General features: G+C 44.8%; 1 protein-coding gene across 27 annotated transcripts in view; it reads right to left on the bottom strand.

Annotated features, from left to right (window-relative positions):
• The window catches only part of LOC146353400 (methyl-CpG-binding domain protein 1-like), an 80815-nt gene that overhangs the window by 33708 nt on the left and 24754 nt on the right, over window positions 1-22353 (bottom strand). For 19 of the 27 annotated variants that reach the window (XM_084836398.1, XM_084836370.1, XM_084836381.1 and 16 more), the window contains exons 2-6: window positions 12366-12513; window positions 10136-10250; window positions 9455-9502; window positions 8208-8518; window positions 4426-4511 (exon numbers count right to left, since the gene is read on the bottom strand). In XM_084836398.1, coding sequence (XP_084692524.1) covers window positions 4426-4511; window positions 8208-8518; window positions 9455-9502; window positions 10136-10250; window positions 12366-12513 — 708 coding nt within the window. Of the gene's footprint in view, window positions 1-4425; window positions 4512-8207; window positions 8519-9454; window positions 9503-10135; window positions 10251-12365; window positions 12514-16848; window positions 16872-22353 lie in introns of those variants that run through there. The other 8 variants (XM_084836376.1, XM_084836387.1, XM_084836392.1 and 5 more) reach the window with 2 other exon arrangements.

Raw genomic sequence — 22353 nt, 5'->3', positions numbered from 1 at the left:
GTATTTCCCCAGCCCCTGCAATCCAAGGGGGAAAGCCCATTGTGTGCCTTCTTTAACTGAAGCAGGATCTGCAAAGGCATGGGGCAGGGTCTTCTGGCAGTGGCTCGCCTACCCCTTAGAAACCCCATCCAGGAAAGTGCCTTACTACACTGTTGGCCTTCAAATGTCAGGTTAAGACCTTTTTTTATTTGGGGAGGGCAGGGGGAGACGTATCCTTTCTACTGATGTTTATGTAATTGGTAGCAAAACATCCGTCATTGTGGCATGATGTACTGCAAAGGAAGGGCACATACATTGCATCAACACCAGGAGGGGTGGGGTGCACTCCTCAGAGAACCCTTGTCTGTAAAGCTAAATCGCCCAGTATCAAAGGTGGAGTCTCCCGTCTTCACTAAAACATTGTCCCAAAGCGCACAGATATTAAATGGCCTAGGGTGCAAATCTATGCATGTTTAGACAGAAAAAAGTCCTACAATTCCCAGCATGCCCCAGTCAGCATGTTTTCCTGTCTAAACATGCATAGGATTGTCCCCTTAGCCAGTCGATCAAATGGGATAAAGTAAAAGGGTGCTCTGCTAGGATAGAGACTAAAACTGGGCTTTCCACCACTATCTATTAAGAACCAAGCTCCACAAAGACCTGGTTTACATGTAATGATAACGCATCGCATGGGTTGATGAATCGTTGGTTGTCGTTACTTGTCCCACAGTCCTGGATTCACATGTGTGAGTTGTTAACCATTAACAACCCACGAAGAGAACCCTGGGTTTGTTGCTGGGTTGCGAATTGTGAGTTGTCGATCTGTGCAAGCCCGGAATCATGGGTTGTTCACGGGTTGCTTTGCAAAGCTACAGAGTTGTTAACTGTCCCGTGTATTTAAATATCTGACATTTTCTCTCAGTGTGTACTTAACAGGCGACTGGGAAGATGGAGTAAATTATATCCATTTCATTCTAATAAGTGAATTAGTTTATCTTCCTGATATGTGAATGTCTGTAAATAGTTTGTATGCTTGGAGCCTTTCATTGATACACGTTATCTTTTTATAAATGTATACTTTATTATGTTACATTCTAACAAGTCAGTTTATCTTTCAGATATGTGAATATTTGTAAATAGCTGGCACGTTTTGAGCCTCTCATACTTTATGTATTAACCTTCTTTAAATTTATAATTCTATATGACGATGCATATTTGTATGCTTGATGTGATATTCAGTGGTGGACATCTGAATGTATAAACATTATGTATTGTCTTTTTAGAGTACCCTGAAGAAGGACCTGAGGGAGTTATTTTATTGCATTAAACATCCTTTTTTCTACCCGTTTGCCCTTGGCTTTTCTGACAGTTCCTGTGGGGTTTTCCCCTTTTTGTTGGCTACAGAGTTGATTGGCAGAGTTGGTTGGCTACATGCTGCCATGTGATCCCGATAGCCTTTTTCCCTTACATGCAGGGATGCCAAAGTCTGCTTGGCCACGGCAGCAAGGGCATTCATCCCACCTCCTCTCTCCTGCAGTTCAGTGCTTCCCATGAAAGCGGCGGGTTGTTTCTGCATTTGACTTTGTGTTGTAAGAACCACCTGGCACTTATCACAACTGAGCGACCTTGGAGAAATGACCCTCTCTGGCTATGCTACCCCAAGTTAGTTATGTCTGCACTCCAAAGTGTTCCAAAACAACCCCAAAGAGGCACTTTTCTCCCAGTGTCCCATGATCTCAGCAGAGCACTTGCAGAACCACTTTCTGTTGCTCAACGGCTGCGGATCGTGAACTGCACAGTGCCCTCGAAGACCTTGAGCAGCAATCCCTCCTCAGTAAAGAAAACATTAGGAGTAGTCTAAGGATGTTCCATACTCCCTCCTTCTGTTCTGAGCATGGGAGAAGATGGGTGAACAGCAGTCTCCTGACCGCACGCTATCTTGTCCTGTCCATGACCACTTTTACAGTACTGACTGCCACCTCATCCAAAACAGAACCATGATGCCTGGGAGATCTCCACACTTACCAGAGTCCAGAATGGTGGAGAAGGAGGACTACTTGGCCTCACTATTCTCCCCTGCTGCTAGGCCCGTCTCACAAGCCTCTCAGTTATCACAGTTCTCGTGTGCATGGGACCCAAAAAACACAAAGAATATGCGCAAGGTTCTGGACTGATGCTGAAATGGCTGGATTCATTGATCTCTGGGTCAGTCTAGAGGCACAACAGGCCCTACAGAGCACCTACAGACAACACTTGTGTTCACATGACTTTCTGATCAAATGTCAGCCCAAGGCTTTGCACGTAACCCTGTGCAGTACAGGGAAAAGATGAGCGGATTGAAGAAGTTTAAGGAGATAACTACCCGGATCAAGCTGGTGAGCTGGCACCATGTGCACCATGCCGTTCTATGGCAAGCTGACGACAATTCTGCTGAACAGGAGGGAGGTAACTTGGATGCTGCTGCCAGCGGTACACCCACCAGTATCACATCAGCCGGGAGTTAGGCATTGCCCCAGAAGGTGAGCCTTTCACCCACCAGGTATTCCTCCTTGACAACTCCAGGCCTGTCAAGGAGAGTATATGCTGCACAGAGAGTGGATGCACATCAGTCTCCACCCCTACTGCCTGTACACGCTATCAGCACGACAAAGCATGTGGACCCTTTGACTTGATCACCATAAGGAGCGGAGTGGGAAGAAGGGGTGGAGGGTTTTGTAGGCTCCATGGACTCCTCGCGACAGAAGGAGGGAGCAGGGTTAAAAGCGACTAGGCTGGGTGCCTGCAAGCGCAGTCTAGTCAAGCGGCTCCTTCCAGCGCCAACCATGAACGCAGTGGCTGGGAATGTTCTACTGTTCGCACAATCCAAGGTTTCACGCGCCCATTAGGAAAGCGGGGGGGGGGGGCTAATTAGGACAGTATGAGCATTCTCAGGAGCAGCCGAAGGTGAGTACATGCCCAGAACGCAGAGTGGACCAATGGCAAACAGGCTGCTGACATAACAAAGCCTTGCCAGCAGTTGTCCGCACTTCAGTGTCGTGAAGGCTGCTGGGATACAGGGTGGGAGTGAGCGATGGAGGAGAAATAAAACAACCCACGAATTGGGAAAACAAGCCGCAATGCGCTTGATCATCTGGCGGCCAACTTGTGGGTTAACTCTGAGTAAGGTAACAACCCATGCATTAATTAAGCCATGGTTTATTGTTACATGCAAATTAGCCATCTTAGATTCTGTTTCTTATTACACTGGGGTCGGGTGGAATTTTTGGGGAGAATGGCAGTTGGGTCTTTCTAAAGAAAGTGGCTTCTAATGTGTCAGGCTCCTGCTGTTTCACATATTTTAAAAATAGTTCCGAGCTAGCTTGTTAATTGCTTTTAAATGTGTTCATTTCTTGTATTTTGATTGTATGTCTCCTTCAGTGCATGGCAGCAAGGAGACTCAAATTTTACAAACATACATTTTACATTATTTCCCTAACATATTGTACTTTGAGTGGATTTTAACAGCCTTGGGAGCCAATATTGGCTGGAAAACAAGACATAAAAATAAAGCAAAAAGAATGATCCCATGCCTTGCTCAGTTATGTCCCATTCTATCAAAGCCAGACCTGCTTTCAGTATATCGTTCCTATTTGTGAGTTTTTAAAAAAATTACCCACCAAGCCTCTTTAATCATGCTTTTGGAAAGAAGGGGAAAAAGGCTTTCCTTTCTGATGGTATACGGGCAGAATGTATATATTCTACATAAGCAATATTGCATTACGCAAGCACTAAACCCAATTTTGGCAGGGAATTCAACTTCCTGAGAATCACAGCTTTTGTTTTATTTTTTATTTTCATGGCAGCAAGATAGCTTGAAAACATTTGGGCAAGAGCTGATGGAGCCTTAGTACTCGGGTAAGTGACTAGGCAAAGCTTCCAGTGGTCAGGGGCTTTGTCTAATCAAGGAGGGAAGTAGAGGCCAAAGGACTAAGACAGGGAAGGGAGTGCATGTAACACATTTCAGCTCAGCAGCATCCTTAGCTAGTAAAATCCCATTGCTTCCAACTGTGAAGACAGAGCATAAATTAGCCTTCCCCAATCTGATACCCTCCAGATGTTCTGGACTACAACTCCCAGCATTCCTGACCATTGGCCATGCTGGCTGGGGCTCACCGGAGTTGAAGTCCAAAACATCTAGAGGACACCAGGTTGGGGAAGGCTGGCCTAGATCTCCAGAAACATTCGTGTTTTACTACCTTAGACTTGGGGGTTTGTGTCTTCTGCTTTTCTCTAGTTGTGTGAAAAAACACCTCAAAGAGAACACTCGCAAATAAATGTATGAGGGGAGACTGAAAGCTGGGGCAAGAAAAGAGGTAGGGTGGAGACTGGGGGCAGAAGTAAGTGACAAACTGGAATGAGCCAACGAAACAAACCCTCGTGCCTGATCTTGTCACCCCAAGTACCAACCTCGGCAGTCCGGGCAGAGCCACCGGCAGCGTCTCTGGGACGGAAGCATCACTCCTGGGAACTGACCCTGGCAACAGGCACAGCACCTGGAAGGAGGAGCGATGGAAAGAGTTTGGAACTGCAACCCCAACATTCAATAACGAAGTGCCTTTAGCCACAGGGCGGTGCTTATTTTGTTTGCTTCTTTAGAATAAGTGTATCCTGCTTTATGGCCCAAAGAGGCTCTCAAAGCATCTCACAAAAATTCTCACAATACAACCACGTACAGTATCAGGAACAGTAGTAACATGGGGTCCAGACTGTGTCGATGATTCCTCAGGCAGCATTTTCTGCCCTGATCCCTGGCCTTCCTTGACGTCACCCATTGGCCAATGCTGAGCTGCTGACAGAGCAAGACCTGGGGCTCCTGCGGTGCTTGTGCCCAGAGCACCCCCTGGATTTATGCTTTTTTCTTGTTTTTATAAGATCTTCTGCATGGAGATCTAAAACAGGAAGCACCCTGACAAAACCCTTTTTATTTCTGTAGCCACTAACCCCTCGCCCACTGGAGGAATTAGAGGTGTGCCTGGGTCCCCATGGTGGTTAGTAAAGGCTAAGGACAGGGTAAAAAGAGCCCCAGCGCTATTCGCTGCCTCAGTTACGCTGAGGAATGACCACCAAGTTGTCAGTGAAGGAGCATGTCCTGTCCCCAAATGGTGCCACAATCCTCAGTGCCCTCAGTGAGGGCTTGCCTAGTTACCATCCCAATCCCAGAAACTTTCTGGGTGGGAAACAGCATTCGCCATACCTTTCTACCTGCCCTGTGGCAATGGTAGGCAACAGGGGCTGGTGTTGCTTGCCTAGATCAGCAAAAGATAGGGGAAGTGGAGTGCTAGCCCAAAACATGCCTGAGGGGGAAAGTGCACCAAAATCGCAGGGCTGTCCTGAGGGAGGGAAGGCCCAATGACTAAATTACCCACCTAGTCCAACTCTGACTAAGAGCTGACAGATGAGATTAGGAGAAAACTGTCAGAAATCCTTCTCACACCTTAAGCTCAATTAATCCTTTTTTTAAAAAAGTGCAGAGCCAATATGCAAAAACTGCACTGCTGCCACTAGGCAGAGCTGGGGGGATGGACCCTCACATTGAGGAAACAACTGATGTTACTGGACTCTGCCTACTGCCAGGGGAGAAGCCACCTCCCAAAGAATTTGGACTGTTCTCTGTGTTCAAGGGAGAAAAGGCTCCCAGAGGAGCTTACAAAGACCTATGGAGATGCTATCTTTGTAACAATCAGCTGCTAGGTTAGGCAAGTTGGAGCAGGAGGGCATGTGGGATCTTGGAACCTGGTCCAAGCTTCCCTGTGCCTTTCTGGTTTCCCAGTCCTTGCCTAACCTCACAACTCCAGAAGGAAGGGAAGGGTGAACCTCATAGCAGTGTACAAGGAAGATGCAACCAGGGACAGTTAATTTTATTATTCTTGCCAAGCAAAATTCCTGACACATTTCAAAATGCGAGTTATTCCTCTGGTGGGAAAAGTTTTTAAAAGTCTAATTTGTCAGGTTAATTTATACATTATTCCAGGTTCCACCAAAGTAGATCAAGCTTGGAGGAAACAATTTCCGTGTGAACCGCAAACCCAAGAAGATGTATGTATTTGCTCTGCTGTTAACTGAACTACTTCCCATCATCCCCAGACAGCATGGCCACTGGGGAACTGCTGGGAATTCTAGTCTGAACACATCTGGAGGGCACCAGGTGGGGAAAGCTGGACTGGTCTAGAAAGGGTGCTTCCATATTTTAACTCCTACCCATTCCCAAGAACTGTCTGTTAGAAATGCAGACTTTGGGCAGTATCCAACTGTGTCATTCCGTTAGTGCAAAAGATGCTGTGCTAGCGGAAACTAGGTTTTGAACTACACACAAGCAAAGAATCCAACTAGAGTTATGTTTGCACAAGTGTGGCTGCGCAAACGGTTTCGCATTGTGCTTGTGCAACGCATTGTGCAACCCATTGTGCTACCAGTCACGTAAAACTCTTGTGCAACCCACTGGGCAACCCACTGGGTAATTGCTTTGCACCCATTGCACAAGCATAATGGGCAACTCCGCTAGCACTATTTCAGTTTGCAGAATGTCACCGTTGGATACTGCCCTTTGGGGCTTCAACATTATGTCTAGCTTTCTCTTTCCCACTCCCCAGACCACCATTCCTTCCACTACAGACCAGCCTGAGGAAAGGTTCTGGGTTTTTTTTAATGTATTAATGTGTGTTTTTTAAACTCATATTTTAACTTATATTTTACCTTGCCTTTGTAAACCACCCTGGAAGCCTTGTAGAAGAGTGGTGCAGAAATCTTCTAATTTTTTTTTTAACGTTTGTATGAACCTTAAAGATGGAATGCAAGAGGTATTAGGCAGTTCTAATTAGACTGATTTGCGCCTACCAGAGACCAATTCCAGGATAAACCAGAGACTGCTGGACAAAAAACCAATGAATGTCTGTCAGCCCACATTTTGAAAATGTAAGATCTAAGCATTATACATGTTGCCAGTAGTTAAACTGGGAGATGTAGACAGACGCTAATGGGTTTAGATAACATTGCATTGCCAAGTAAAACTCCAAGATCAGTCAGTGCTCAAGATGCATTTTGAATGTGTACAGGGGCTCTTCTAAGCTCAGGAGTGCAGCTGAATGCTCCTGATGGGAAAGAGTAGGTGCACACAGGGCACAAGCAGCCCAGGCTGCAACTCATTACCCTGAGGGGAAAAATTGAGGCTAAATTGTAGATCATGCTTGAGGATATTTATGTTAATGTTTCTACTGCTGTACTTATCATTCAGATCTTGTCAGCTTTGCTGGAACCAATCGGAAGTAGCGCTAGAACAGAACAAGCAACATTCTGAAGAGTGACTTGCTGGCCCAAGTCTCTTTCTAGAACAGGAAGGGCTTGTCCGCCTAACCAAGAACTTGGGAGTTTGTGACAAACAGATTAGTGCTTCCCTATGGGATGTACTCTCAAGAACTACCAGTTCTAGAGCTCCTTGTGCATAGGCAGGAGGGGCAAAGCACCATAATAATCAAGGACAGAAAATAAAAATAAAGCTTTAAAGTGAAGTGGATAAATAAAATGTTGGCAGACACAGCAGTTCATTTTTTAGAATTAAAAAAAATGGAAATATCAACAGGATAATGCCATTATTAGGACTAATGAAAACGTTACTCAATAGTCAGCAGGCTTTGTAGAACTCTTCTTCAGGCGAGATGTTCTGTTAAACAAAAACTGCAAAAAGGGGTTGGATATTTGGAAGCATGGTAGAAAAGCCCAGTGTGGGCCACGGTGTAATTTAAGAAATGTGGAAAATGTAATTTCAGAATTAAAATATAAACTTAGCTTATATTAGTTATGAGATTTCATGGGATAGGACTGTGGTACATGGGATGGGCCCCATGTTACAATTTCACACTGGGCCAAAAAAAACCAGCCCCATGCTTGGGCCTCAGATGCACAGAGCAAGACTCTGAAGCCTCAGAGTGGAAGGGACAGAACAGGGCCTTTGGCACACCTCCAAAACTTCTGAGGTAGGACAAAAGAGGATTTGTGAATTTGTTAAAGAAAGCTATCAGAATCAACCAATCAGATGTTTGGCAACCTGCTACTCCTTCAGATTACTTTTGGTTTTGATTTTTGGTTTTTGAAAGTGTCAGTGATTTGAGGGCTTCCTGCCTTGATTTTAAGGGTGCGGACAGAGGATAACTGTCCACTACCACAGGAGGGAAGGGGGCAAGGGAGATGCTCACGCTATATCTTCCTCTGGGTTGGTCTCTTGCGCTGCCAGATCTCCCATTTTTCCTGGAGAAAGGATGGGTGGAAGATGATTCCGATAACGTCGCTTGCGAGGTTTTGGCACTGGCTGATCTGAGGGAGCCGGAGGCTCTTGCTGCTGGCTCAGAATGCTGGCAGGTGCTTCTATGGGAAGCTCCAGGTCCAGCTCCAACTTTGGAGGTTTCTGGTCTGGAGGCTCCACAAACACCTGCAGGTCAGGAGGCTTCTTCGGTGGTGGGGTGGTGGCTGCCAGAGATGCATAGTGCCTTTTGCTACCCTTTTTGAGCTGCAGGAGGGAGAAGCAGGGAGTGCAGTCAACAACATGACGCATGTTATGCGATACTGAGCAACAGATTTCCTAATGTTCCTAACTCAAGAACATGATCCATATCTTAGGAAGGACAGTTGCTGGAGATGCATGCTTCTCCTTCATCTCTGTGCAGTACTTGGACCCAGACTTGGACAGAAGACCTACCTTTCCCCAGTACAGAAGGCTCCATCAGTCTCCCTCTGTGCTAGTGAGCAGCAGGGAGGAGGAGGAGCACACACAGAGCAATCCTCTCCTTTCCAAATACTTTCTACTTCCCTAGAGTTGCATTCTGGACTGCGAATGTAAGCCACTCACCAGGCCAATCTGGCATTTCTCCTGTCTCTTTGCTCTGGCTGTGCTTCACCCAAGGTAAGGGCACAAGTGAGTGCTACCAGACAGGCTAGCTGCCTTTGATGCCTCTTACTCTTAACAACAAGCGCAAAGATGTAATCTTTCAGCGTGAAACCTGCCTGGAAAGACTACTAATACTCCGTACTCGCAATCAGGGATTAGAATCCTCACTTTGCCAAGAACTATGCATGGAAAAGGTGGGAAACTACCAGCCTTCTAGCACTTCTTAGCCACGCTGATTTGCAAGTTTAACAGGAGGCAACTTGTGCATGTCCAGTTGCCTTAAGAAATGTGCCTACCTTGCCACCTGAGCAGGATCTGCCAAAACCCTGCCTTAAGACATTTCAAAAGCATGCCACCAAGGATTCCCCCTTCCAAAGATGCTCACACCAGGAAGCTTCTACCCAGCTACGCAAAAGCAACCCCCAGCAGCCAAAAGTAAGACCAAGAAAACATGCAGATGGCCTATTTCCCACATGCCAATACAGTTCTTCCAGATGCTATTCCACAGCCAACTGAGATGCTACACAGCTCTGGCCCGAGCATACCGCACACACTCACCCTCCGGTGGCCTCCTCCAGTAGGTGGGAGGGGTGGTGGGGCTGGGGGCTGCAGCAGGAAAAAGCAGTCAGAAGATGAGACAGTTAGGTTCCAACATCTACCAAGATTGTGGTCTAGCTATTCATCAGTTAACTCTGCACTTAGGGAGTCAGTGATCCAACAGATAAGGTGACTCAAGAGGAAGGTGTAAAAATTCATGCACAGGTAACCCAAGTGACCACCTGAAGCCTTATGCCACCCAGCAAAATGGATCAAGAATAGGCTGGGCTGGGCTACACTATCATGTGCACCAGGCTGGTAGGTGCACATACAAAAGGGCCATCTTGTCCCAGCATAGAAAGCTCACTGGGTGGCCATGGGCCAGTCACCATCTCTCAGTCTAACCTACTTCACAGGGTTGTTGGGTGGAAAAAAAAGGTGGAAGTGCGAGAAAGAGAACCACATACACCACCTCGAGCTCCTTGAAAGAAGGGTGAGATATCAAGGCACAAAAAAGCAAACCTTACTGGTCTCCCTCCAATGAAGCTCTTAAAAATACATGAAGTCTGGGATTAGTTGAAAGGAGGCAGCTGGACAGCTGCGCCATACTGCAAATGTGAACAGAAGTCACAGCAACCACTTCATTTCTAAAATGAAGTATCAGACCACTGGCACCACAGCCAACGCTATTTGGATCAGTACCTCGGCATTTGGCTCGACAAAAATCCCCTTCTTGAAATCAAAGTCAGTCAGATCCCGCGAACATCCCAGCAACCTCGTCAGTTCCACTCTGCTGCGGATCTTCTCTCCTCTGGGGCTATGAGAAGAAGAGAAGCAGCTGTTAGATGCTTTTTTTAAAAAGCCCCGGTGAAATGAGGAGCTCCTCCTCAGGCTCAGCTGAGGGGGGGGGCGGGGTTGTATGTTGCAACACACAATGGACTCTCTGGCCTCAGTAGTGGGATGGGAGGCAGTGGGAATTCAAAAGCTGTCTGTCATGAGGGAGCTTTACAATTTCTGCTGCGGCTCCCTGGATACTGATTCAAGACTGTCACCACTGATGTGGATATCAAGAATGAGGAACCTAAAGGTTCGCTGCTGGTGGATGTAGTTCCAGGTCTGTATGTCCTGCAACATCCTAGGTGTTCTGTTGCATCCTCCCCAGGAAATACAAATATCACAAAGAGTTATCTGCTTACGCTGTCCTGTTGCAGGAGGCAAGGGTCACCTGCTAATCCTACCCAGTTATTTCCAAACCCATCACCCACCACCACAGACTTTAAGAAAGTAACCCCTTTAAATTCACAATGCCCAGAATACATATTGGAAAAGACCGGTACCTTTATATTTTGCTTTCCTTTTCCACTCAATCTGAGCTTTCCTGCCAGAAACATCTAATCTGGTAATCACAGCAAACTGCAATTGTAATTTGTAAAGTTTCTAATGTTTCCCTTCCTCGGGAAGAAAAAACTGTGTTTATATGACTGTTTCACCCACAAAGGGCAATTGATAATGAACAGGAGGGCTGCTTCTTTACCATCAGCAAGAGCCAGAAGAGACTGCTCACCGTGCAAACAAACATATCCCTCATTATGATGTACGCTTGTGATTTATTTTTTTTTTATTGTAAGGGGAAATCGTGAGTGAAAGGTGAAATATAAATATAATCTGCAACTAGTACTTAGCACTGTCAGGGATGAGTTCAAGCCCCTTGAGATGTCTGACAGCTCCAATTCTGAATCAGAGTTGGAACAGCTAGATCACAGCCTGGGGGAAGAACTTTTCCTAGAGCCCCAAAACGCTGGGAGAGATTCCTCCAAAGGTAGATTCCTCATCTGACAAACAGACAGCCCAGGCTGAGTCAATGCCTCCTCCCTCCACCGTAAGTACTCAAGTTTCCGAGGAGGAGGAGAAGGGGTGTGACTTGAGAGATGCTAGGGTGCAAAGCAAAACAAGAAAAGTTAGCGATGGAGTTCAGACGCTCCACCAAGATAGCCACTCTTAGAAGCCAACCTAGGAGGGAACCGCCCTAAGGGAGAGGCATCACTGCAAGGCAAGTTTGACTGTGAGGTTCACAGCAAACCGCCAGCAACTTCACTACCCCCTGGTTCTTCTTCTCTGATTAAAGATTGAAGATTAGTTGTTTAGGGCCTGAGGCAGTCTGAGAGCTTCCTTGAATCTGCATTTGTAAATCGCCTGAGAAGGGGGAGGACAATCTATTCCCAACAAGTATTTATATTGCACTTTTCCTGAATGTTCATACATTTTCCCAGTAATTCTTGCAACAACACTATAAGGTAGGTGAGCATGAACCTCATATTACAGATTATCATGGGGGCAGAGGGCTGGGGCTGACAGAAGTGGCTATTCTAAGGCCAACCTAGTGCATTCTAGGCCAAAGAGAGATTAGAATCAGAGATTTCAGAACTCAGGCCCTTGGCCACTACACCACACCAGCTCTAATTAATTAATTAATCAATCAATTATCTTAAATGCTAAACAGAGTTATCCAAGGAGACAAGCCCTATCCAGAAACCTCACAAATCAATACATACTAAGATGAGGGAAGGAAGACAATGAAGGATAATAATATGCAACAGTAATTAACATCACACACTTCCTAAGAGTGGAGCAAAGAAATGTTTGAAGGCCGCAACCACTTTGTTTTCCTGAATAAGTGGGGAAGAGAAAGTTAAGTAGAAAAAGCAAGTGAAAAAGTGGATCTTCAGAAGTTTTGTGGATGAGCTGAAGTAAAAATAATTACCTTTGAACAGTCACAGAATCCTACATGTCTTTTCCCTTCAGAGGCTATTAGACAAGTGGCTACTAGAAAGAGACAGATACCCTTTCACCTAGGAATGAGACTTTATGGGATTGGGGGGGGGGACTCCTACAACCCCTGCACCTTTTCCAGAGGTGTTTGGAACAGCATTACCTTATGTAATAGGTGTCTGAATGTCCAGGTCTCATTCCATTTTTGCGCAAGACTTCACGACGCTGCCAGCCAGGCCCCAGTGAGGGGCAATCCACCCAGCCCTCTGTCATATTGTTGAGCCAGGGAAGGAGATACCATGGGATGAATACTGGAAGAACAAAAGGAAAATAGAAGGATCATAACTATGGTACCAAATGCGTCATTCTCAAAATAAGCTGAATCACACACAGAGATCATAGTGTGGGGGGAAACACACAAGAGAAGCAGTAGAAAGACTTCAGAGGTCTGTGTTCATACCAGGCTGCATTGTATGTGGATCCCTCTAACTACACTCGCATGATTACCAGACCAATATGGCATTGTGGGTATATACTTTGGCATCCTGACCGTGCCTATGTCGATATTCGCTTAAGGCAGCAAGTTTCTAGCCCTAATGCCTACACAAAGATATATGGGCAGGTGCCTGGTGAACCCTCAGAAGCCTGAGGAAGGCAGGGCTTCCAGCAGACAGAAAGAAGGGCTTCAGTGCCTTCTGCAACTCCTTGTCCCTCCACCATGGATACCATTCCTTGATCCTTATCCATCTGCCCCCTAATCTTTAGACCAGAAATTGTGGTGCTCCAGATGTTCTTGGACTATAACTCCCAGCATCCCTAGGCATTGGTCATGCCAGCTGAAGCTGATGGCTGTTTTGAGTCCAAGAACATCTGGAGGGTCAAAGGCTCCCCACCTCTGCTCCAGACCTTTCCCTCCTCCCATTCCATACAGGTTTTAAACCAGTTCCAAATTCTCCACGGGCCTTGATCTCGTGTTTACATCAGCTCAATTCCACATACTACAGATTCCTTGGGGCAGAGCACACCAGCCTGCAGACTGAAGACAGATGGCATGGAAACTGCTCTAAATCTCAAGGCCTTTACTTAAGTAAACAGTAGATTCTATTCCTCTCCCAAGTTGGAAATGGAGTCCAACTTTTATAGACTGCATTTGCAGTTTATAACTGAACATCCTCACGCATTAAAACAGAAAGCAGCAGAAGCTGACTCCTGAACAAATAGCAGAGCTGAATAACAATGACTAACCAATCTTAATACACTGCTGTGAAAGGCAGCTGTGAAACAGTCACACAGAGAGCAAAGGAGATGAGCACACAAATGCAACAAACGGCAGGAAACAAAGCTGCACCTTCCCACATTTTGCCAGCAGAAACTGCCTAGGGCAAAGGCAAAGGGGAACATTCACCAAGAGCCAGCCCAACTCCCACGCAGGGTAAAGCAAAGCTTAATTGCCTGTGCAATCTTTCCAATCTTACGCTGGGAAACCCCCACACCGATAACAAATCTAGCTTATCCAAGGACAGGCAAGTTTTTTCACTACAAAGAAACTCTCTTGCTTTTGAGGGAGACCATCCCTAAGAGAATGCAAGGAGGAGATAAGCACGGTTGCATGCCACAGTTCAAAGCAGCAAGGTCAGCCAGAAAGACGGCTTATTTGGTTGATTTGGTCCCCGGTTCCTTTCCCACAAGTACACTTAGGCAGATTATATGCACAATTTCTACCCATGCAGTTTGCCACAAATTAAGTGGTTACTTTACACAAAGTCCAGATAGTGCAGCAGTGTCTACTACCCTAGTTGGCAACTAGTTTTACCAGGAGGCAAAGGATTGGGGGAGAGGGGTTCATAGGCCAAGGGACGTCATCTCTGCATCCCTGGTAAGATAGTTAAACACCATCTGGGGATGCTCATTAATCACATTTGGTGGTTGTTGTTTGGTTTTATCACTGTAAACTGTCCTGAGGGCATTTGCCAGTTGGGCGGTATACACATCTAACAAATAAATACATATATTTATTTATTCTTTGTGGAACATCTTGGTGGAACATCTCAGACTGTAACATACTCTGAGTGGGGCTGTCCTTGAAGACAGCCCAGAAGCTACAGCTGATTTCTCTGTAAGTTGCTTTATATGGGCCCCAAAAACATCCAAGAAGCGAATACAACACAGTCTCCTTTCTGAGGAAGGCAAGATGGACAGAGGCTTTGAGCAATTGTGGCCACAGTACCCTGGAATTCACTGTCTGAAAAGACTGAAGAAATCTGCCTCAGCTCTTCCTTGAAGACTTTTTTTTTAAGAAAGAAAAAGATCGAAAAGCTTTTTCTTTATTAAGGCATTTGAGTACACATTTAACTCATCTAATGATCCTTACTTAGAGTATAATTTTAGCTGCTAAAAACCAACTCTTGCACTAGAGCAGACTTCCCCAACATGGTGCCCTCCAGATGTTTTGGCCCTCCCAGCATTCCCAACCATTATCCATGTTGGCTGGGGGTCATGGGAGCTAAAGCTCAAAATGCCTGAAATCCAGCAGACTGGTGAAGGCTGCACTATATTATACAGTTTTACGGTATCAACATTTAGGGAATCAGTTTAAGAACCTTTCAGGCAGTAAAGCTAATGTCCCCAATTAATTTTTAATACCAGTACTTACAAAATATAGGAGTAGCAGGTATCATCTTAGAAGAGGTATTCCCTTCTCTCTCGCACAGGAGAGAATGGCACTTCTAAGATGGTGCTAATTGCAAGACATGCATACATCACCTAAAACTAAAATACGCTGCTTTCTTTCTCTATATTTTTTTAATCTGCATAAATTTGCATGAGGAAGCAATTAAAACTCATACAATTAATCAATTTGTTTTTCAATAGTTTAAATGCTGCACTGTTTTGGTTTGTGTTTCAAAATGTTGGTTATTTTTGTAAACACTGTCTTGACTCATGCCCTGGAAAATGATCGGTATTTGTCTTTGTTTCACAATCCATATAAGTTGCCAGGTTCATTGACATAACGTGTTTCGCCATGACTCTGCTCTGCAGAAACGAGGGCCTAGTAGGCAGATCACTGCTCTGAAGCCAGCCATTGCATGTCTCGCTGAAATAATCATGTGCAGAAGCAGCTGCAGAGCGAGCAGTACTTTGGCTCAAGGACAAAACGCCCACATGGACCTTGTTCGGGAGTGAAGGAAAGGGCCGCATCCAAAATAACAATTAACTAGGACTGTGCATGCACTAGACTGAAAATAGACTGAAAACAACTACATTTCACAAGAAAAAATAGAGCGTGAAAAAACACTGGCGTATATCTGCTTACAATTCAGCCTGCTTCCATCATCCAGTCTCAAAGGATATAGATTTTTTTGGCAAGAACTGGCCAAAGGGGGCAAAAGACAGGGGAGGCAAAAAATAAAGTGAGCTATATGGAGCTTAGAGCAGAGGTAGGCAACTGGTGGCCCACAAATCACATGGAGGCCACCACGGGAGCCCTACCCCCATCCCCTCATGCCACTACTGCCGCCAGCCAATTCTGCTGGGAAACAGGGAATGTGGGGATGGCTCTACTCACATCCTGTTTCCCAGCAGAATCTGGTTTCCTCCACCCTGCCAAACAGCTATTTGGCAGGAGCCTGTGATTCTGCTGGGAAACAAGCTGCACAGGGATGGCTCTCCTCACATGTTCTGTTTCCCTACAACAATCCTGATCAAGATCATTGGTGGAGGGAGGTCTTTAACCTCCCCACCCCCAGCGATCCTGATCAGGATTGTGCAGGGGGGGCGGGTTAAAGCCTCTCTTCTCGCCTCAACAATCATGCCTGAGGTTACTGTAGTCTGTTTTTTTAAAGCCGCTAGCCTAGCCAAAAGGCACATGGCTAAACAACTAAAAATACTAAGCAACTCCCATAACCATAGGATTTAACAGCACACAAGCCCAACACACACTGTTTTCTTAACCAAGAAACTAGAGGCCTATTCAACAATTGGGACATAACTCATGTCCAAATGCCTGGGAATACAACTTGCCTGGCACCAAAAAGATCACACCATCATTGCCAGGCAAGCTCCTCTGGGGAGATCTTCTATAAATGCAGGCCATCACAGAAAAAGCCAGTTCCAAATTTCTCCCAGAGGGAGCACACAAAGGAGGACCTCTGAAGCCAACTCAGAGACGAAGCAGGTTCATACAGGGAGAAGCGGTCCTTGAGATTTTGGGGTCCTAAGCCATGTGGGATGATAGAGGTTAAAAACAGCTATTTGAATTTGTCCCAGAATATCTGAAGCTCCTCACAGTGAGCGTAACTGTGGCATTCAAGCTTAAATGCATCTCCAAAACAGAGCAAACAGCAAACTCACAAGCCACCTTTATCCCATGGAACAGTCATGAACGGTACTTTCACAGTGAAGCTGTTCTGAGGCATCTGAAACATCAACTAGTGAAAAAGGCCAAAACTCTCCCCCACCCCCATGAGAAGTTTCCAAGATGGAAGCGCAGCAATCAAAAATGTACACGTTCCCACTGAGACCACAAATAAACGCGGTCCAGGTTCAGTAACTCCAAATACACCTATATATCATAGGCGCATTATGCTGGAAAGTCATTTAGGCCACTCTCATAAACCTATTCCTAACACACACGCACTTAAACCAACCTTTGCTTCCCGATAATGAGGACTTTCAAAGGCTTCTGCATATATTCTTCACAAGTCTAAGAGATTAAGCACAATGTAACAAAACAAATGAAGAAATGTGAAAACATCTAAAAATCTCAAGAAAAGATCATATTTGCCTAATCTGCACAGGATGCTTGTGAAAAGTTTTATTTTATTTTAAAAACAAGTTATCTGCTACTGGGAAGTCCACCACAGATGCAGCCAAGCATAAAATAGTTGAGTATGCTCTTGGGAGGTTTGCATGGGTACTTTTGAAGTGACATACCATGGATTCACCAATTAATAGCAATTGGTACCCAAAGCCCGGGAGCAGCCTTCCCCAACGTGGTACCCTCCAGGTGTGTTAGATTACAGCTCCCAGCATCCTCAGCCAGCATCTGTTTCCCTTATTGACAGATGTTCAAAAGTGACAATTTTCACTCCATATGTTTCAACTGCCTCAAGGTGGATGGGCAAACAGGCAAGGAACAGTCAGGAAACAAGTTGTGAAATAATTTCCTGAACAATTTCTCACAAACTGCCTACAACCAGGGTAGGCAACTCAATGTCCTCCAGAAGTTTTGGACTACAACTCCCATCAGTCCCAGCCAGTATGGCCAATGGTCAGGGATTATGGGAGTTGTAGTCCAAAACCTCTGGGGGCCACCAGGTTGTCTACCCCTGATCTACAAAATTTTCAAAGGGATGAAAATCTCTTGATTTCACTGTAGGTCCTTTTGACCCTTAACTACTGCAGAATACATGCCAGCCCCATTAGCTTAAAGTTATAGCTGTGCTTAACATTTCCTGAATACACTGCAAGCAGCTGTCACAGGAAGTCATTTGGCTCAGTGCAGGGGGTGGGGGGATTCTTTTGTTTGCAAACTGTATCTCAAGAGTTATTTTTGAAGCTTTGGCTCTCTCAAGTTAGTGATATCAGTGACAGCTTCTCATAGGAGAGAATGGATAAATTTGAGCCTTTATTGCTGCAGTGATTTGTCCCTCCCACTCACCTCATAACACAGAGGAGCAAAGACAGACTTCGTAAGCTTTTCAAACCCCACTTGGTCTTGTGTGGGGGAAATGTGAAATTTGAGGATTTAAAAGATTTAAGGGTATTGAACCAGGAGGGGAGAAACAAAATGTCAATAATTCTCTGTATATTATCGGGATGAGCTAGGCTGAGAGAATGTGGCTCACAATAACCCTCAATGGAGTCCAGTGCTTTAACTCCCTCACTGCTGCTGAGATACAGTCATTCTGCATTATGATCTCTACATTTTAAGATGGAGGCTGACGGAGCTTAACGCACACTCAAAATCCAAATGCTCAATTGCATGAAGACACACTATGCTCCAGCCACTGATCTCTGCTAAGAGCATGGAGATCTCTGCTAAAACCAGAAAGGGGGGGGGGGGTGTTACTCTAGTCTTTTTTTCAGTCACTGAGGCCCAGAAGTGTGCATAAAGCATTATCAAAATGAAACAGTTCTCAAAGAAAAGAGAGGGGTTGGTGGGTTATGTGTCTCAACGTTATGTCCCCCCACCCAAAATAAAATTGGAAAAAGTCCCATGGTTCAATGAAATGCAAACTATGTACAATGAACTCTCAAGCACAGGCTGACTAATAGTCTGAGAACTAGGGATGGCGGAGAATTTCTCCCTGAATCTTTGGGGGGCCGAGCGCCAACGCATTCGGCCCCCCGAAATCGGCGGTGAAATTCTCCGCCACCACCCCGCCACCCTCCCAGGGCAGGACTTACCTTTGGCAAACGTCCCTCCCAGCGGCGGGTCCCGGCGGCGGTTCGGCGGCGGTTTGTCGCAGGCGGGGGCGGCGGCCAGTCTCCCGACTGACTGCCGCCGCCGCCATTGCAAAAAAAAAAATAACTAAAGTAAAAAAAAAACACACACCCGTGCATAGGCTACGTGACGATTTACGTAGCCTATCACGGCTAGATTTCCAAAGTCGGCCGTGATAGGCTACGTAAATCGTCACGTAGCCTATCACGGGTGACTTTGGGGAAAAAAAAACACGTACGCAAATGGTGGCGGCCCATGGGCGCCGCCATTTGCGTTCCTTATTTTGGCACGTCTAGTCTATGTAAAGATTTACGTAGACTACGGCGAAAATAAGGGCACGCTATTTGCGTTGCTTTTTTTTTTTTTACTTTTTGTTTCGCAGCCGGGGAGACGGGGCGCTTCTCCCCGGCCTGAATTTCAGCCGGGCAAGGCAGGAAGCCTCCCTCCCGGCCTGAATTTCGGCCGGGCGAGGCAGGAAGCCTCCCCCCCTTCGCCTGAACTTCGGGGGGAAAAGCGAAGCGCCTCCCCCCCACCGCGAAGCCAAGCTACGAAAAGGTAAGTGACTTTCATACTTCCCTACTGAGAACACATGGCACTGTCACTTCAACAAAGCCTTGTCAGTATCTGGATGGAAGAATGTCTGGGAACTCCCTGTACTGTAAGCTGCTCTGAGCTTCCCAAAGGCAAACTGGAATAAAATTTAACAAACTATGATTTCCCCAGCATTCAAGATTAATAGCTGCATTTTGCTTCGAGCCAGTGTGATGTAGTGGAGAGGAAGTTAGACTTTGTTCAGGGAGACTTAGATTCAAATCCCTGTTTGACAGTGAAGCCCAGTGGGTTGTTCTGAGCAACTCAAGTCACACTGTTTTACAGCAAAACCCACATATTTGTTGCAGGATAAAAAGGGACAGTCCTGTTTCTGGTATCTGAAAGAAGATATAATAATAGTGTGATGAACAACATATCTGTTGGTTGGAAGCTGCTTTACATATAATAAGGTAGAAAGAAACAAAATATTCATTGAAAGCCTTCAACCTAAGTAGATCTCTTTCTGAGGGGGTATTTGAGAGAGAGGGTCATTTTGTAACCCTCAAAGAACAAAGGGACAGTTTGCAAATCTCTTCTAAAAAAAAACAACACCCCTCTCTATTGTATTCAGGAAGGCTAGATTATCAGGAAGAAAACTGACATTCTTGGGGCACAAAGCCCACTGCTGACTACTGGGAAAAAGGGCTTAGTTGGGTAAATCCTTCACTCCATCACCCATACTGATACAGCAGCTTATTAACTACTAGTGGTAGGCCAGTTTAGTTTGATGACAGTGGGGGAGAGAAGGAAAGTTCCATTCCTTTTTTCCAAACTCACTGAGCACCCCCTCATAGACCCACGCACCTGCCCCTTGCTCCACCTGTAATGAAAGCCTTTCAAGCCAAGCCACCCAACCATTTGATGCCCTTCAATGTAAGCTGAAAAACTGATTTGGTTCCATAATTTGAGAAAATCTTGAGCATGCAGATTTAGTGTATGGTCTGTATTTAATAAAGTTAACACATATGAATAACATTGTGGACTTTGTTGTTGGGTGTTACAGTGGATGGTTAAGCTGATGGATCTTTGGGGCTTATACCATTAACAGTGGGACAGAGTCAGGAACTACAGAACTGAGCAAACAACTAACAAGGCATGGTATAACCCCACTCTATTGGCTGTTGTTGATCTCATTATCTTTAGGATCCAGAAGTTAAGAGTAGCACAACAACATGCTAAGAGACAGCCATAAAGAACTTGCTGGGTGCTTAACCACTCAGACATTTTCCAGGCTCATTCTTCTTTTAACACAGGGTGAAATGTAAGGATATACCTGCATGTGACCGGGGGGGGGGGGGGGCATTCAGTCCTTGCTGGGCACAGATAATGGAGGCTTCAGGTCTGTTATCTGTTGCCTTACCCATTCAACATGCTAATGGGAATGTTCTGGACTGGAACATGATCCAAGGAGAGTTACAGCTCTCCTGCTGTAATCTACCTGTAGGCAGAGAACAGGGAGAGAAAGGGCCTCTGGATCTAGATGATCTCAAATCTACCAACCTGTTTTGGTTTGTATACCAACTCTAGACATACAGGACAACCTAAAGTCACCCTTAAAGAATAACAAAGTAACACAACATTGCTAGCAGGTTATGAAACTCTTGAGGATATGAGCCAAAGCCTTGACTTTCTGTGCAAGGGTATGAAGATCAAAAACAGATGTATGTATTGAGAACACTTAACCATGTACACATTCGTTAGGATTTTTTGCATGCTGAAAATAACAAAGAAGTTCTTGTTATAAAGGAGAGCATTGTTACATATGTTAAGATCTTAATAGTTTAAGAGGAAATAATATTTCATAAACATTTCTTGTAATCAAAGGTTTTTAGGCTTAATAAAAGGAAAGCTTTCATCTAAGTATCAAGTTTCCCCTTTAACTCCAAATAAAGCTGTTCAGCAGCCAGGTACACAGGCCCGGGGAGCTTCTAGATAAAGAAGCTACCTCATTCCAAAATCAGAACATACTTATACTTTTTTTGTGTAGAGATTACTTCATAGCTAATATTATATAGCTGTCTTACATGTTAGGCTCATAGTCTTAACTCCTAAAAATTCTCATGAGACTAACACATACAAAAGCATATGTATTAAACATACCTCTTTCAAGCTAGATATGGTCAATTTTGAATTATATCTTTGAGAAAACAATCATTCAAGCTTTACTAATTACACATTCTTCTACACATCTGCATATTAAGCTTTTTGATGTTTCTACTTCATACAATATTTTTGCTCATTAATTGATAATCAAAAACATATGTATACTTTTGACTTTGAATTATGTAGTCATACAATACTTCTGCAGTCCTACTCTTCATTACTCAAATAACTCTTTGACCCAAGTTTGATGGGCTTTACAATCCAACACTCTTTATTTGGATATTATCAATACCACCTTGCAAATTAATTTTCGTAACTTATCTAGAACTTACAGTGAACCTGCTTGTTGTCTTTATGTGTGTTTCTTTAAAACAGTATTTACCTAAATCTCCAAACTGTTAATTATGTATAATTAAGCATTTTCACTTGCTTTTCACAGCATTTTATGAAAAAGCATCTCATATTACTTTGAAGGAGGAGAGTTAACAATTTCTCAGTAGCCTTCCAAGTAATTCCATTTCAACTACTCTCTTAAAATCCATGACACTCCATCAAAATAAAACAGAAATTTATATTCACTAATTAAATATGGAATGATCTGTGAAGACCAGACACATTCTCAGATGCAATAGAACTTATGGATTTCATCCATCCTCCAGGACATGGCTGGAGGTTCTCACAGATGCAAGTGAAACATAACTTGGACTGTGACCTCATTAGGGCCAGATAATTTCTGACCAATTATTTGGTAAACTAGCCTTCCCCAAACTGGTGGCCTCCAGATGTTTTGACTACAACTCCCGGCATTCCTGACCACTGGCCATGCTGGCTGGGGCTGCTGGGAGTCAAAGTCCAAAACATCTGGAAGACACCAGATTGGGGAAAGCTGTGGTGGACAGTTATGCAAAAGGGAAAGCACAGAATACCCATTTATTCTTGAGAAAAGGTTACAAGAGTTCAACACATGAAAAGGATACTTACGCTTTAATTACTTTATCTGTTAGCATAAAAA

The sequence above is a fragment of the Heloderma suspectum genome, chromosome 2 (assembly GCF_057233095.1).
Source record: "Heloderma suspectum isolate Gila_16-S chromosome 2, 16-S_ref, whole genome shotgun sequence".
In the NCBI taxonomy this organism is placed as follows: domain Eukaryota; kingdom Metazoa; phylum Chordata; class Lepidosauria; order Squamata; family Helodermatidae; genus Heloderma; species Heloderma suspectum.
This window is presented reverse-complemented; position numbering and strand designations above follow the sequence as displayed.